This window comes from Macrotis lagotis, chromosome 6 (genome assembly GCF_037893015.1).
Source record: "Macrotis lagotis isolate mMagLag1 chromosome 6, bilby.v1.9.chrom.fasta, whole genome shotgun sequence".
NCBI lineage: Eukaryota > Metazoa > Chordata > Mammalia > Peramelemorphia > Peramelidae > Macrotis > Macrotis lagotis.
Window position 1 is genome coordinate 2,553,182 of NC_133663.1, and position 16,487 is coordinate 2,569,668.

The 16,487-nt window shown below is 51.2% G+C and overlaps 1 protein-coding gene across 2 annotated transcripts in view; it reads left to right on the top strand.

Annotated features, from left to right (window-relative positions):
- The window catches only part of XXYLT1 (xyloside xylosyltransferase 1), a 52,179-nt gene that overhangs the window by 33,888 nt on the left and 1,804 nt on the right, over positions 1-16,487 (top strand). For both annotated transcript variants that reach the window (XM_074190587.1, XM_074190588.1), the window contains exon 3: positions 513-645. In XM_074190587.1, coding sequence (XP_074046688.1) covers positions 513-645 — 133 coding nt within the window. The remainder of the gene's footprint in view (positions 1-512; positions 646-16,487) is intronic.

The window sequence follows — 16,487 nt, forward strand, 5'->3', positions numbered from 1 at the left end:
AAAAATCTTAATCCTATAACTAATGGTTTTAGGGCTTTGTCTAGTAACAGTGGGGAGCTGGAGCCAGTGTGTACTGAGGAGAAAAAACACCAGACGCTAACCGGATATGTGGTCTGCTCCTAGCTCTACTCCATGCAAGTCCCTCAGCCTTGTCTCCACATAGGAGGTGGCCTCGCTCTCCTGGGGTCCCTGGCAGCTTCAGCTCCAGGTCTTCTCTGAGCACCCTAGCCCCACCCCCCACCCCCCCGCACTGGGAAAATTTTCAGCCAGTCTGTCTGGGTCCATCCCCCTGCAGGGTGCTGCCCCGCACTTTGGTTGCCAGCTGGAGAGGGAGGATGACTCAGTTGTGCGGCATCCCTCAGCTTGCAGGGCAGTTCTGGGGGCCAGCCCTTTCACTTGGCTTCTCCGGATGCTCTCAGGCCCACCCCGTCAGGAAGGAGCTTCTAGTATGGTCCCTGTGCAGGTGGGCCTCTCAGATCCTTGGGGTCAGCAACCTCTCTCTCCCCCCGCAGAGATCTCTCGGATCATCCAGCTGGACATGGACCTGGTGCACAAGGCCAACATCCGTGAGCTGTTTGAGGAGTTTGATAACTTCCCGCCAGGGGCTCTCATTGGGATTGCACGGGAGATGCAACCTGTGTACAGGTATGTGGCCCCGGAGATGGGACAGAGGCTGGGGTCATCACAGGCACTTTGCATGACTTGGGGGTATTTTGTGGGTGTTTGGGCCTGGGGAGCTTGGGCTCCTTCATGGAATGTATTAGACTGTGAGCCTTTTGAAGGCGGGACTTGTGCCCACTCTTTGGCAGAACTTTTGGGTCAGGGAACTTCATAAATGTCTGTGACTGATTGAATTAATCCAGCATTCCTGCATAGGCTTGCATTGCTTTGAATCAGAACTACCTACCTTTCTTATCTAAGAAATCCTGTGGGCAAATTTGCAATGCGTTGGGGTTGTGAAGGATTTAAAAGAAGGGAAATGTATTATTCCTCCACCTTGGACCCACAGCCTCTCCCTCCTCCCAAACCCAGCCCTGTAGGGGAAGGGGAGAGGTCTCCCTTCTCTCTCTCAAAGCTGGCACATGTTCTGCTGCTTGTTCCTCACTGCTGCCTGCCGGTGCTCCCTGAAAGCAGAGCTCAGCCTGGGCAGTGCCAGGTCTGTTACTGGAACCCAGCTACAGGTTTTGGCAGCCCTTGGAGACCCTTCCCTAGAGTTAAGACTCTCCTTGCAGATGTCCTCTTGGAGTCTTCATCATCCTCGCCACACTCTCTCCAGAGGGGTCATTGCCAGCCCAGCTCCTAAACCAGTGGTCTTGTTGCCAAGAGCCAGCAGTGTGAGCAGCCAGTGTTGATTTTGGAACCTTCAAAGGGGTGTGGTGGGCTCTACAAACCTTAGCCCATCGAAGGAAGCTGCTTTCGTGGCCTCTTTGTTTTTTTAATTATTGCAAATCTCTTTTTACCAAGTCTGCTATCAACACAGTTGCCATAGTCTAGTTTTTGTCCCACATTGACTTAATTTCCCCCTGTAGTTTTAAAAAATTATTTTATTTTCCTCAGTTCCATGTAAAAACAAGTTTTAACATTCATTTTTAAAACGTTGATTTTTGAATTCTCTCCCTTCTTCCCCATCCCATTCCCCCTCATTGAGAAAGCAAGTTATATGATATAGGTTAAAAATGTGTAGTTTTATAAAATGTTACCATAATAGTCCTGTTGTGAAAGTGAACATATCTGCCCTTCCTCCCAAAAAACAGAAACCTCAGGAAAAATAAAGTAAAAAAGGCCATGCTTCAGTCTGTTTTCAGACTCCATCAGCTCTGACTTTGGGTTGGATGGCATTCTTCATCCCAAGTCCTTCAGAGTTCTCTTGGGTCATGGTGTTGCTGAGAGAAGGTGTGTCCTTCGCCACTGACCATCCTGCAGTATTGCACTACTTTATGTTATACTTGGATTAGAGTACTCATCTCTTTGCACTTGCTCCCCTAAGTCCTTCCAGGTTTCACTGAGAGCATCCTGTTCATCATTTTTTTTTATAGCAGAGCAGCATTCCACCATAATCATACACCATAATCAGACACACACTTTCCCCAATTCATGGATTTCTTCCATTTTCTCTTCCTTGCCATCAAAAAACAGCTATTATAAACACCCTTATCTCTGTATAGTTATATGTCCATATATCTCTGTATAGCTATATGTCCTTTTCCTTCCTGTTTTTCTTCTCTTCTGGATTATAGACCTGGCAGAGCATTGCTTGGGCCCAGGGTGGGCCTCTTGGCCTAATCCCACATCACTCGTTGAACCCTCCAACAGTACATTAATGCCTCATCCCCTCCATCCCCTTCAACTTCTGTCATTTTCTCTTTCCACACTATTAGACAATCTCATGGGTATAAAATACCATCCCAGAATTGTTCTAATCTGCATTTCTCCAATCACCAGTGAGTTAGGACAGTTTTTAAAATATGGCCATAGATAGTATTGATAACCTCATCCGAAAACCATTCATATCTTTTGATCATTTTTCAAGTGGGGAATGGCTTTTATCTTATATAAATTTGTCTCAGTGCTCTTATTCCAAAATCCCCCCCCCAGTTACTATTGCTACCTGTATTTCCCTCTATCCTGATCCTCTCACCCCTATTTATTCTATTCTCTCTCTCTCTCCTTTCACCCTGTCCCTCCTAAAAAGTGTTTTGCATCTGAGCTCTCCCCCTGCCTCCTTTCTGCCATCCCTTCTCCTCCTCCTTCTCCAGGTTAGACAGATGTCTGTACCCCTTAGAATGTGTCTGGTATTCCCTCTTTGAGCCAACTCCAGTGCAAGTAAGGCTCACTCTGTCCCCCTCACCTCCCCTTCTCCCCTTTCACTGCAAAAGCTTTTTCTTATCTCATTTATGTGAAATGTCTTGTTCTCTTCCACCTCCCCTTTGTCTCCTAGGATGTTTCTCCCTGCCCTTGACTCCATCTTTTTAGTGTGTTATCCCTTAGTTTTTAACTCCCTCCTGGGCCTTCTTCCATAGCAACTCCTTCCAACAGCTCTATTCAGTGAGAACATTCCTGTGGGTTGTTGGAACCATCTTCCCAGGCAGGAACAGAAGCAGTTTCATGTTGTCCAGTCCCTCCTTTGAGTCTCGTAATGGAAGATCCACTTTCGATTCAGCTTAGTCTTTTCATCCAGAAAGTTTGAGACTCCCCTATTTCATTGAATGTCCATCTTTTCTCCTGAAAGAAGATGTTCAGTTTTGCTGGGTAGTTGATTCTTGGTTATAAATCAAGATCTTTTGCCTTCTGGAATATCATATTCCAATCCCTATGGGCCCTTAATGTAGATGCTGCCAGATCCTGTGTAATCCTGACTATGGAGCCTGGGTAGTTGAGTTGTTTGTTTCTGGCAGCTTTTAGTATTTTCTCTTTGTTTTGGGATCTCTTTTAGGAGGTGACTGGTGAATTCTCATGATTTCTAGTTTACCCTCTGCTTCTAGGATCTCAGGGCAATTTTGCTGTATTGTTTCTTGAAAAATGAAGTCTAGACTGTTTTCCTGGTCATGACTTTCAGGTAGTCCAAGAATTATTAAATTATTTCTTCTAGATCTGTTTTCAAAGTCGATTGTTTTTCCAATGAGATATTTCACATTTTCTTCTAATTTTTGGCTTTTTTCGAAGTTTTATTTCTTCCTGATTTCTTGCAAAGTCATCAGCTTCCTTTAGTTCCATTCTGCATTTGAAGGAGTTATTTTCTTCATAGAGCTTTTTTATCTCCTTTTCCAGCTGGCCAATTATGCTTTTCTAAGGCATTCTTCTCATTTGTCTTTTGTGTTGCTTTTTCCATTTGGCTTAAACTGTTTTTTAACATACTATTTTCTTCAGTATTTTTTTGCATATCTTTCACCAAGCTGCTGATTTGGTTTTCATGCGTCACTCTCATTCCTCCTCCCAGTTTTTCCTCCGTCTCCTTTAATTGCTTTTCAGAGTCTTTTTTGAGCTCATCCATAGTCTGAGCCCATTTTCTATTTCTCTTGGAGGTTTTGGATATGGAAGCTTTGATTTTGTCATCATCTGAATATGTATTTTTATCTTCCATGGGACTAAAGTAATTCTGTGGTCAGATTCTTTTTTTTCCTGTTGTTTACTCATTTCCTCAGCCCAAGACTAATTTACAGCACTTCCAAGGTTTGGGGTGTTTTTTGGGACACCCCACTGGGACCTTTATTCCTCCAAGGATATGTAGATGACCACAGGATTCCCCTCTGCCCTGGAGCTGTAAGGAGGGGCCCTGCTATCTTAGTATGGAAGCCCAAACTGCAGGCTGGATCTGAGTGTGGGCAAACAGCAGAGTCCTGCCCCAGGGAGAGCTGAGAGATTTCTGCAGTCTCCCCCTTACTGTCTGGGGACTGCAGGCTGGTTTCCCCCAATTCTCCCTGCAGGTTCTGCGGCTGGTGCTCCTCCTTCCATAGTCATTCTGGTGTAGCAGAGTTCTCTCACTGCCCCTTCAAGCTGTTCTGGTGATTGCTGGGCTGGACTGGGCTCTGTGCCAGCTCTCAGTCCTGATAAAACAGACCTTTCCTGCAGAGCTCTAAATTATCTTGGACTGGGAAAATGTATCCCTCAGTCTTTTTAGGTTTTTGCAAAGCAAGCAGGGTTAAGTGGCTTGCCCAAGGCCACACAAGCTAGGTAATTATTAAGTGTCTGAGGCTGGATATCCCTCAGTCTTTCTGTGGGTTCTGTCCCTCTAAAGTTTGGCTAGAGCCTTATTTTGTTGACTTTTGGAGTTTTGGGGGGAAGGAATTCCTGGGAAATGCTGCCTTTATGCCGCCATCTTGGTTCTGCCCCCCCAGCCTGGTTTTTAAGATATTTTCTTCAGTATTTTTTTGGTGTGTCTCCACTAAGTTCCTGACTCAGTTTTCATGATTTGCCTGCATTTCTCTTCCCAGTTTTTCCTCTGTCTCCCTTACTTGATTATCAAAATCCTTTTTGAGTTCTTCCACAGCCTAAGACCAATCATATTTTTCTTGAGGACTTTGGATGTAGAAACTTTGACTTTGTTCTTCTTTTGAGTTTGTATTTTGATCTTCTTTATGCCCATAGTAACTATCCATGCTCAGGTTTTTTCCTTCTGTTGTTTGATCATTTCCCCAACCTAAGTCTTGATTTTAATTCTAAGTTAGGGTGTGGCTCTAATAACAATAATAATGATGATGATGATGATAATGATGATGATGATGATGTTTGTCCTTCCTTCTTGAAGAAGACCATGACATCAGGGAGGTGATGTCGTGACGAGCACATGAATTGGATATGAGGGAGGGGGCTGTGCTAAGTCCCCAGCCTGACTTTCTCCTCCAGAGTCATCTTGGTCCAGTGGCCAGAGAGGAATCAGGATGACTGGAGTTGGCTCTGGGTGCAAGGTTAAGTGACTGGTCCAAGGTCACACAGCTAGCAAGTGTCTGAGGTCAGATTTGAACTCAGATCCTCCTGACTTTAGGAACAGCCCTCTAACCACTGCCATCTAACTGTCCCAAGCTTTGGGGGGTTTTGCAGCTGGTTTTGAGGTACTTTTAGGCAGCTGTGAGTTTCCAGTTTTTCCAAGGCAGTGTGAGCTCCTGGCCTGAGCTCTTTTCTGGGGTGGCCATAGACTCTCCTTTCTGTCTGGGAACGGTGGGGAGGGTCCTCCCTCCCTGTGACAGTGCTGTCGCTCCTCTTCTTCCTGGGACTGCAACCCAGGGTTGTGACTTAGGTCATACAACAGGCAAAGCAAAAGAGTCCTGCCTTGGTGATATCTAAGCGACCCATATAATCTCCCAACCCCCTTACCGTCCTTGGGCTGAGAGGCAGCTGGAAGTCGAGGGCTCCCGAGGTCTGCTTCTGGTCCACTGGGCCAGGTCTGTGCCAGACAGGGCTCTGGTGCCACCTAGGGTGGCAGGGCTTTCCTGCTGTCCTTCCAAGTTGTCCTTGACAATCTCTGGGCTGAGGCCTGGGAACCACTACCAGTGCCACTGACCCGGTCACCTCACTTCCTGTTACTGGATTGCTGGACCTGATCCAAGTTGGTGCAGCCCATGCCGCATCACACTCCTCTCACCCTGGTGCAACTAACCCTTCTTGATTGCTTCACTCTGTGCGTTCTGCCCCTCTAGGTTGGGGCCCTAGATTAGGGTCATTATCTAAAGTTACTTGGAATGGTTTGGGGAAGAGCAATGGCGAGTCCCCACCTTTACTCCCGACATCTTGGCCCTGCCCCCTCTGGTTCCTGGATGTAGATGAGAGAAGCTGAAGCCAAGAGCTCCAGTGACTTGCGCTAGAGGAGGAGAGACCTTGTGGGTCACCCAGTCCATCTCCCTCATAAGACAGGGGAGTTAAGATGGCGCCCTTGCCCACATCTTTGACCACCTTTGTCATCTTCCTTCTAGACACTAGACGCTTTGCCCCACCTCTGCCGGTGACAATTCTGATAACTCTTGTTGTCGATCAGTCATCTTGGCAATCCCCCATTTGGGGTTTTCTGGACAAAGGTCCCAGAGTGGTTGCCATTTCCTTCTCTGGCTCATTTTGTATATTATAACTGAGGCAATGCCCAGGGTCACACAGCTAGTTAGCATCTGTGGCTGGATCCGCCGTGGTCATTGAGCAGGAGGCTGGGTCAACTGCCTTTCCTTTACCATAGAAGTGGCATCAAGTTGGTAGTGGTTACTTTGACCTTGGGACATAGGAGGAGGCTGGCGGTGGCCTGGGGAACCTTCTCTAGGCCTCAGCTCATCTTCTGACCCTTGTGGGGGACACAGATGAAGAAAAGGAACCCAGTCAAGTGACCTTGTGCCCATCCTGACCAAGACCAAGGCTAGGAAGGGGTCTTCTCCTGCTCAAGGGCCTGCCACACTCCCTGGGCATATGGGCCCCGTGGGCCTTCTTGTCTCCTGTGCCAATGGGGAAGCCCTCACCTGGTGGGTGAAGGGCTCTGGGCCCCTTGACTGACTGAGCAAAATCCTTTTGCCGCTCCAAATTCTAAGCAACAAGGCCTGACAAAGATCTAAATATTCCTCTTTGAAGGTCTGTGATGATCTGGGACCAAGTGACTTATCTGATCAATAATTGAAGAGTCTCCAAGTATGACCATCAGCTGAGATGCACTGGTAGAAGGACCCAGAGTCTGACCCCAGGAAGACGAGAGATGAGAGACCAGAGACAACCCTGAAAGGGATGGACCAGGAGGCATCAATGGAGGGGGCCAGAGAGTCAGAGGAGGCACCCCAGGATTGGCGGCTTGACTGAGGCGAGCTGAACACAGGGAGGATGAGCCCGGGCTGGTAGAGGCCTATGCCACGCATTGTGCCCTCTTCAGGACATGCAGAAGCACCCAAGAGAGAACAAGGAAGGGCACAGTTCTGGAGTTTGAGCCCCCCAAGCTCCCTGGGCCCATCAGTGAATCTGAGGCACTTATTAATTCTGAGTTTGCTTTAAGGTATGCATCCTGTAGTGACCTCCCTAGTTCTTGTGGTTGAGTGCATGTAAGCCCTGGCAATGGTTGGATATTTAAGTAGAGGCATGTCGCTAGGGCTTGAGAGGCTAGAGTGGCGTGAAAGGGGAGAGGTTGGTGCCCGGGTCCCCGAGACTGGATGTCAGGAGAATCTTCCCAACAACTGAGTGACCTCAAGCCTCACGGGCTGCCTCTGGGGGCTCTGCGGCTCTCTTCTCATTGGGATTGCTTTGGGGTCTGACAAGAGTCAGCAAAGCAAAAGCCTGGCTTTCACCCAAGTTGGCCTCTGACCAGAGGCTCTGGCACTCCTGCCCTCCCTGGGACCGCCAAGGGGTGGCTGGGGTCTGGAGGACATGGCCTCCCTGGTGACTCCCGTCTCCTTGGATCTCTGGAGGGCATCTCCTTTAGCAGCCCCCTGGAGCCCTCTTGCAGGGGCTGGTGCAGAGTGCCAGCCCTCCACCTCCAAGGTCCTCACCTTCATAATGTGTGAGGTAGGGACGGGTCAGATGAGCGAGGTCATCTTTATGAAACTCAGAATAGAGCTGATAGCACAAGCGTGTGTGTGTGTGTGTGTGTGTGTGTGTGTGTGTGTGTGTGTGTGTGAATATGTGTGTGACAGTGTGTCTGTGAGTGTGAGACGTGAGATGAGCCCTAGATGCCAGAGAAGGACGAGCTGCCCGCTCCCGTGCCTCTGCATCCTCCAACCCGGTAGACTTCACCCCGAGTGGCGGGTACCATGCCAGCCTGGCTCGCCCCAGTTGGGGGCCTGGCTGGAGCCAGCCCCGATCTGGAACATCATCTTGGGTTCCAGGGTGAAGGACTGGTACAGAGGACAGGGCCTTGGGGAGGGGGCATTGAGCCTGGTTGTATGAAGTTTGGGGGAGGAGCCGAGCACCTTCCTTTGGAGAAGAGAGGTGATGGGGCTCTGCATCTTCTGTGGGCCGGAGCAGGGGAGAGGCCTCTTTGATTTTCTAGAAAGGGTGTGACATGGGTGGGTGGGGGTTAGGGGGAGGTGGGCTTGATTCTGGGGAAGAGAACTTTGGGGGGCAGTTCCCCCATTGGTGAGCTGCCGAGGCACCGGTGACCGAGACTCAAGGTTCCTGGAACTCTTGAACCCAGAGATTACCAGAGGGGCCTTGATGGCTTCTGCTATGATTCTCAAGCCCGGGGGGCTGCACAGCCTCTGCTTGAAGCCCCCCCCCCCCCATGGAAGCTCCCCTGTCGTTCCTGGCTCAGACAGCTGCCTGGGCCCTTCAGGTCAGGACTCATGAGACCCCAATACAGGACTCCCTCCAAGAGGGAGTGAGGTTCAAGAACGGGCTCCAGATGGGCCAGTCCCATGGACCATGCCCCTGGATGCCCTCTTCTCCACCTGGCCAGGTGTCCTCAGCCAGCCACTGTGATGGTTGGTGATGAATTGTTGCTCTTGGAGGATGTTCCATCCTCTCCAGGCCTTTAAGAGGACAACAAAGGGCAGCTTAGGGGTCTGTGGCAGACCATAGAGGGCAGGGGGAAGGGGGTCGGTCACTGCTGGCAGCTGGGCTGCTGATTGATGACCAAACCACACGAGTGAGGGGATTGGGGGAGCCCAGGGGGTCTCTACTCCACCCCCCCTTAAAGGAATCCTCCCTGGAAGGTCCCTCTGCTCAGAGACCCTCAGGAGGGAGCCCAGCCTCCTCCCAGGGCCCCCACTGTCCTCTGACCAGGTGTCCCTGCACACGGCTCTCATTTCTCCAAACTTCTGTTGTCCTTCTGCCACTCCCCCCACGTGGATGTGGCCTTGGTCCCAAAAGGGGAGACAGGTACAAAGGCACTGCCAGAGCTGCCCCCAGGCATGTCATGGGCCCTCTGCCCAATCGTTGACCCTGCTGCCCCTTCTTCGCCTTGCTCATCTCACTCTGACATGAGCACTGGTCCCTGGGGCCCAGAGCTGAGCTCCCTCTGGGCCCTCCACCTTCTGCCTAGGCGGCCCCCCATTCTCCCAGAGCTGGGCAGAGGCAGGATGATGAGGATTCTCTTTGGCTGTGTCCCTTCCTGCTTTCTGTTTTTATACTAATTTTTTTTTTACTTAATAGTATTTTTTCCAATTACATGTGATGATAGTTTTCAACATTCATTTTGGTGAGATTTGAATTTCCAAATTCTTCACCTCTCCCTCCCCAAGATAGCACGTCTTGGGAAACCACATTCAGACTGTTCTGGGGCCTCTGATGCTCCCTGCCAGCCCCTCTCATGGCCCACTCTGGCCGGACATGCTCTGGGCCTCTGGGAGGGCCCACTGGGTGTCACTTTGGCCCTCACTAGAGTGGGCTTTTAGCCACACCCCCAGGGGACCCTTCTTGTCTCCCATGGACAGACGGGAAGATTACATTGGGGCAGCTATCTGCAGAAGAAGAGCTGATGCAGACTGGGGGGCATCCCAAGTCTGGAGGAGCCTCTGGGGGCCCTTGAGGTCCATCTCAGACTAAGCAGTGAGAGAAGAAAGTTGGGGAAGGGTGACGTGGATGGCCCCCATTCTGACCAAGCCTTTCAGAAGTAGGCTTCCCCCCTCATCTTCCCTTCCTTTTCACCCTCCCTCCTTTGTGTCCTCTCTTTCCCTTCCCTCCTGTCTGTCTTCCTCTCTTTTTCCTGACCCACTTCCCTTTCTTCCTCCTCCCCTTTCTACTTCTTCCCATCCACTTAGGGCTCCGTGGGCACGGGGCAGGGGGCCAGGAGACACCAGTGCACCGCCAGCCCAAGATGCCCAGTAGCTGGGTCACCTTGGGCATGTCACTTAACCTCCATCACCTTAGTTTCCCCATTGTAGAAGGTAGACAACAGTGGAGCCTCCCTCTCAGACTGTGGGAAGATCCAATGGGATGACACTTGTTCCATGCCTCTCCCCCTCCTTCTGCCTTCAGTCTTTTTCATTTATATTTCATTTTCCCAATTCTATGTCATGAAAAATTTTCAATATTCATCCACTTGCATATTTATAAGTTACACAATTTTCTTTACCCCCCCCCCCCCAGTGGCAGACAGCCCAGTGTACATCACACATCTGGGTTTAGCACGCTTATAAACAAGGCATTCTGTGAAGGAAGAATTAAGACTGAGGGAGAAGAAAGAAAACCATGAGATAGGGAGGAAAAAGCATCAGAGAAATGGTTCAAAAAGTGCATACGGTGTTTCCTCAGATTTTGTGGTTTGGGAGTGTCTTCCTATGGTAGGGTCTCGTATTGTCCATAGCCAGTCTAACACAGTTGTCTTAGCTCTCTGGACTGTCCAGAGGAGCTGCGTCCATCAAGACTGATCATCTCACAATGTTGCTGATGTGGAGTGTTCTCTTGGTTCTGCTCCCTTCACTCAGCATCAGATCCCCTAACTCATCCCATGCTTCTCTAGGGTCCAACCACTCATGGTTTCTTATAGAACAACAATATTTCATAGTATTGATGTCCCATAACTTGTTCAGCCATTTCCCAATGGATGGACATCCCTTCTTTCTGATTCTTTGCTACATAAAGGGCTGCTATGAATATTGTGGAATGTGTAGGACCAATTTCTATGATTTCTTACAGATGTCGGTCTAATATTGGTATAGCTGGGTCAAAAGGAACGGCAAGTTTGATTGCTCTTTGGGCATGGTTCCATGTTCTCCAGAAAGGCTGGATCTGTTCACAATTCCACCGGCAATGCCTCGGTGTTCCAGTCCTCCCACAACCTCTCCAACATTGATCATCTTCCCTGTTTCTCATCTGGGCTAGTCTGATACCTCATTGCTGTTTTAATTTGCATTTCTCTAATCAATAATGATTTGGACATTTTTTCATATGATTATCTGTAGCTTTAATTTCTTCATTTGAAAACTGTTTATATCCTTTGACCATTTATCATTTGGGGAAAGACTTGTGACCATATAAATCTGATGCAGTTCTCTGTATAGTTTAGAAATGAGACTTTTATCAGAACTCCTGGTTGTGAAGACTTGTTTCCCAGCTTTCTGCTTGTCTTCTAATTTTGGCAGCATTGACTTTATAACTTCTGCCCTCAATCTTTCCTAACATCTGGGGCTTTTCCAGCAAGTCCTGTCTTTTGTGATGTAGCCAAAGGACTTTCCAGTGAGTAGCTGGGATTAATTTCTTTATGTGTGGACCGATTTGGCCTCTTTACTGTCCAAGGGGCTCTCAGAAGAGTCTTCTCAGGCCCTGCCACTGGAAAACCTCTGCTCGGCAGTGCCCAGCTGGCCTGCTGGGCAGCGCTCACAGCCGACCAGAGGTCAGAGTAAGCAGTGAATAGATACTGCTTCCTTCCTCCCTCCCTCCCTCCCTTCCTTCTTATATTTTCTTCTCTCCCACCCACTTTTCACTTTCTATCTTCCTTCATTTGCTTCTTTCCCTCCCTTTCTTCTTCTCATTCTCTTTTCCTTTCCTTCTCCTTCCCTTCCTTCTTTTCTTCTCTTATTTCTTTTCTTTTTTCCTCTCCCAACCATTTTCATCATCTCTGCTCTCTCTATCCCTGTCTCCTCTCTCTCCTCTCTCCCCCTATCTCTCTGTCTCTCCCTCCCTCCCTTCCTCCCTCCCTCTCTCTCTCTCTCTCTGTCTTTCTCATCTCTCTCTGCCTCTCGTGTCTGTCTCTCTGTCTCTGTCTCTCTGTCTTTCTCTCTCCCCCCACCACCACCTACACTCTGCTGTCATCACCTGGTGTGTGTTACTCCACCACTTTTTCCATCTGCTTCCATGACTTCACAGAACAGATTACTGGGGGTTCCTCAATGCCCTGAGCTCACAAGGGGAGCTGCAGCCCCTTTGCACCTGGACTGGGAGAGTTGTCGGTGTGAGCCGGCCTGGGGAGAGCTGGGGGAAGGGCTGTCAATACCCTGACCTCATTGGCAACTTTGGCAGAGCCCAGAGAGACCCTCATACCACAGAAAGAAGCAGCTGGGGCCTGGAGCAGGGAGGTGCCAGTGTGAGGTCTCATGGGGAACCCAGGCAGGATCCAGATGTGACCACCTCATCCAGCCCTTGGGAAGCTCTCCCATGAGAAGGGAGCCTCTGCTCTCAGGCCATTCCTCCACTGTGGGAGACCTCTCATCATTGGGGGGTGCCCTTCATATCAAGTCTAAATTCCTTCCTTTGCAATTTCCACATATTCCCCTAATTCTTCCAGAATTGGGGTCCAGAGAAGCAAGGTTGACCCCTCCCCCAATTGGTAATTCATCAGATGCTAGAACCCGGCTCTCTCCCCTGAATCTTCCTTCTCCACGCCCTTCCTTTGGTCTTCATGAGGCCTTGAGCTTCCTAGCTTACCAAGAACCTCTGCTACATCACTCAGGCTTCTGGGTAAGAGCCACTTTGGACTTGGGGCCATCCTTTGTCCAGGCTGGTTGAGAAGAGGCATCAACATCCTGGCCGCCTCCTCTGGTTCTGCCACAGCTACACATACCAGGGGGTGCTGCTCTGCTCTTCATTGGTCAGTGGCCATCCTCCCACTGGCCAGTGCCTCATGCCAGGGCCTGAGCCTTCATCCCAATGAGGAAGGCTCTGGTGCGGAGCAGGTCTGCAGCTCGTGACTCAGGGGCTTCTCCGGCATGCAGGCTGGTTGGCACTTAGACTGTGGGCAGTTGGGCGGACGGAGCAGCCACCGGAGCCTGGGATGCTCTGAGCCACCTTCTATGGCACCTTCATGGCCCCACGGTCTTCAGGTGTTCTGTGACTCAGGGTCATGTGGCATCCCTGGGAGAACTGAGGGGCTCTGAAGGTGGGCTCTTGTCAAGAAGCTCAGCCCCTGCTACTGAGAGGCTGGCCAGTAACTCCTGCCGCCGCTCAGGCAGCAGACCCTTCCATGCGGCTACAGATGGTCATGTGTTTCTGTTTCCTTCAGCGGTCTCCTTGGCTGGAGTCCCCTCAGCAGGAGGGTCTTTGGGTCAAAAACTAGACATTTTTTGAACTCTATTCACATAATTTTAAGTAGATTTTGGACTGGTTATAGTGCTTTGCAGCTCCGCCAACAATGTAGTAGACTCCTGACTTTCCAACATTAACTTCCAGTGTTAACTATTCTCATCTCCTTGGGATGCAATTTTTGCTATTCAGTCCATGTATTCACGGCAACGCCACTGAGGAGAGGGGTGCAGGGGCTTGGTCCAAGGGATTCTGCCAGATTCTGGAACTCCAGATTATTCCCTCCATTCCTCCATCATTTTTTGGAGGGTGGCTGTGGTATCATGTAGTTTGAGGTCTGATGGCCCCCCCCCTTTTAACATCAGAGGTCAGTCTTGTGTGTCTCCCAATGGAGCTTGTTATTCTTGGGTCAAGTTCTGCCCCGGGACCCTTTGTTGGTTGGTTTGGTGCCTCTCACGTGAAAATGAGCTCTTCTCACTAAATATAGCTGTTTCTCTTTGAAACTGGAGGGAGAGCCCTGAGGTAATGAAAGAAAAGAGGAAGAGAAAGAAAGGGGGAGAAAGGAGAGTTTCTAGAGATAAAGGGAGAGGACCCCCCCCATCCACCCCCTCCCCCTCTGTCCCCCAACCCCCCCCCAGAGCTGCTGAGCCAGCCAGGGAAGGCCTCCTGGCCTCTGCATCCTGCCAGCCTTGAGCATCTCAATGCTGGGAAATGCCAGGCCCCAGATGTTTCCTGGCTCTGGGAGGCTCAGCCCTGCCTGGGAGGAGGAGCCCCCCCGGCCCCCCAGGAGTTCCCGGGCTCCCTTTGCTTTGGAAGGTTGGTTCTTAAACATCCGGTACATGTAGGAAAAGGAGGGTGGGACAACCCGCTGGTCACTCATGCGGCCCCTCACTGACGGACCCCCACTCCTACACAGCACCAAAGAGTGAGTGGAGGCCTCAGTTTCCCCTTTGTAAAATAGGGGGGTTGCTCTCAGTGACCCAAGGTTGTCCCAGATCAAATGAATCAGTGGAAAGGTCTGAAGCCTGAGGATTTGCATCCTGCCCTGCCGGATGCTTGCTCACCACCCCATCCCTCAGCCTCAGATTCCTCACCTGTGAGGGGCTGGGACGCCAAGGTTCCGATGTTGTCGGCATCCTGGGCCTCCTCAGAGCAGGTGATCTCAGCCCACGAGGGTCATGGGCCAGGACCCCCAGGCAGACGTGAGCAGGAGAAACCACCTTCTGCTTTTGGGTGCCTGCGCTGGGTCCCCCCCCCCCCCTGCATCTGCTGCTCTTGTCCTCATTCTAGAAAATGATGCCTCATCTCTAGCATTTTCACTGCTGGGGAGTGAAGAGCCTCCAAACTAAACTCCCTCCCTAAGGTGCCCACCTCCCTCTGGAGAGGCCAGCTCACAAGCCCCTCACCCTTGAGCTAGCCTCCGGCCATCCAGAGCCTCTTTGGATTTCCTTTGCTTCCTGCACAGGGATGGGGGTGTGGGGGGTCTCTGGAATGTTTGAGTCACTGCTTGGCTCCATGGGGCTTGTTCCCGGTTCGCATCCCCAGGAAGCTTTCCTCTAGCCCTGGCTGAGCTCAGCAGATTGTTGACATTCCTGTAGGAGGCTTCCTGTGGCCAGTCCTGGAGGGCCGCCTTGGGGGGCTCTGGTGAAGCGGCTCCCCATGTCTGCCTGCTCCCTAAGGGGGCAGATCCAGCCTCTGATAAGGACAGAGGACCACAGAGCTGGAACTGGGTGGGGAGTCCCTAAAGACCCTTGAACCTGACCCTTCTTGTTACAGATGAGGAAACTGAGGTCCATGGAGGTGAAGCAACATGTCCAGGTCCCTCGGGTTGAAATCAGGTCTCAAGCCTGCAAGTTCAGCTCATTGCATAGGGTGCCACGAGCTGGCAGGACTTGGAGGTCCCCCCACCAGCCCCCAGGGCAGAGACTCTACCCAGAACCTGTGGTGGGGTGCGGCCTTTGGATGTAGCCAGGTCCTTCCTGCCTAGGCCCCAGACCCAAGCAGTGTCCACCTAGGTACAATGAGACCAGGCTAGGGGCACACCTGAGGCTGTGGTGTTGGTCACATCAAAGCTTTGGGGGGCTCAATGAGACAGATCTAGACTCTGGTCCTGACTTGGTCACTGACCAGCTGTCTGCCTCCGTTTCCACCACAAACAAGGCCTTGTTATCTCTTCTAGCCCACTCCTTCCAGCCACTCTGGAGGGGAGATAGGTAGGGCCCAGTGGACTGGAAGCTCCTGGAGGGCAGGCACTGGTGACTGCCTGGTTGCCCCAGTCTCAAAGCAGCCCCAGCCTCTGACTCCCTCGAGCCAGACCAGTGGGATCAGAGCCCTTGGAAAATTGAATACCATCAAGAACCTAATCCAGGGATGGAGGGACCCAGAGCAGGAGGGGTGTGCGTGAATGCGTGTGTGTGTGTGTGTGTGTGTGTGTGTGTGCGCGTGTTGGGGGTGGAGGGGCTCAAAATCAAGGGGTCTGCCCAGGGCCTGGAACAGCCGGATGAGGGGGTGGTCGAGGGAGTGGCTCAGAGGGAGCCCCAGAGGCCAGTGAGGCGTGTGCATGGGGTTGCCCTCTAGGACCTGAAAGAGGCGGCTCAGGGGCAGACTGGTGGTGGTCCTCTGGTGCCAAGCAGGTGACTAGACTTGACTCCTGGACCCATTTTCCAGAAGATGAAGTCTTAGCCAGTTTGGCAGTTCATAATGGACCTGCAAGGGACCTGGCAGGCACCGTCAGGTCCCTTTGGGGAGGTTGAGGACATGTGGCTGTGGAAGGACCAAACAAGGTTTAGCGTGAACAGGTTCTGACTGCAGGATGAGGACCTGCTCCCCTCTTCCTTTCCATGGTCACTAGTCTTTTCCCTCTTCTGGCTGGGCCCAGGGCTCCGGCTGACAAGAGCAGCAGGCCTCCTCCTTGCCGGCCTCCTGAAGCACCACGGCCTACTCCCCTGCCCGGTGGCCCACTGGCTGTCCCTGCTCCTGCCTCTTCTTAGTGGGCTGGATGGACTGGAGTTGACCTCTGCTCTGAGGATGGGCACAGACCGCTGCATCTTCCTACAGGTGCCTTTGTCTCCCAGTGCCCTGGCTCACTTTCCCTTGCTTGGTCCTGGGTCATGTCACCCCAGGTCTGGCCTGGG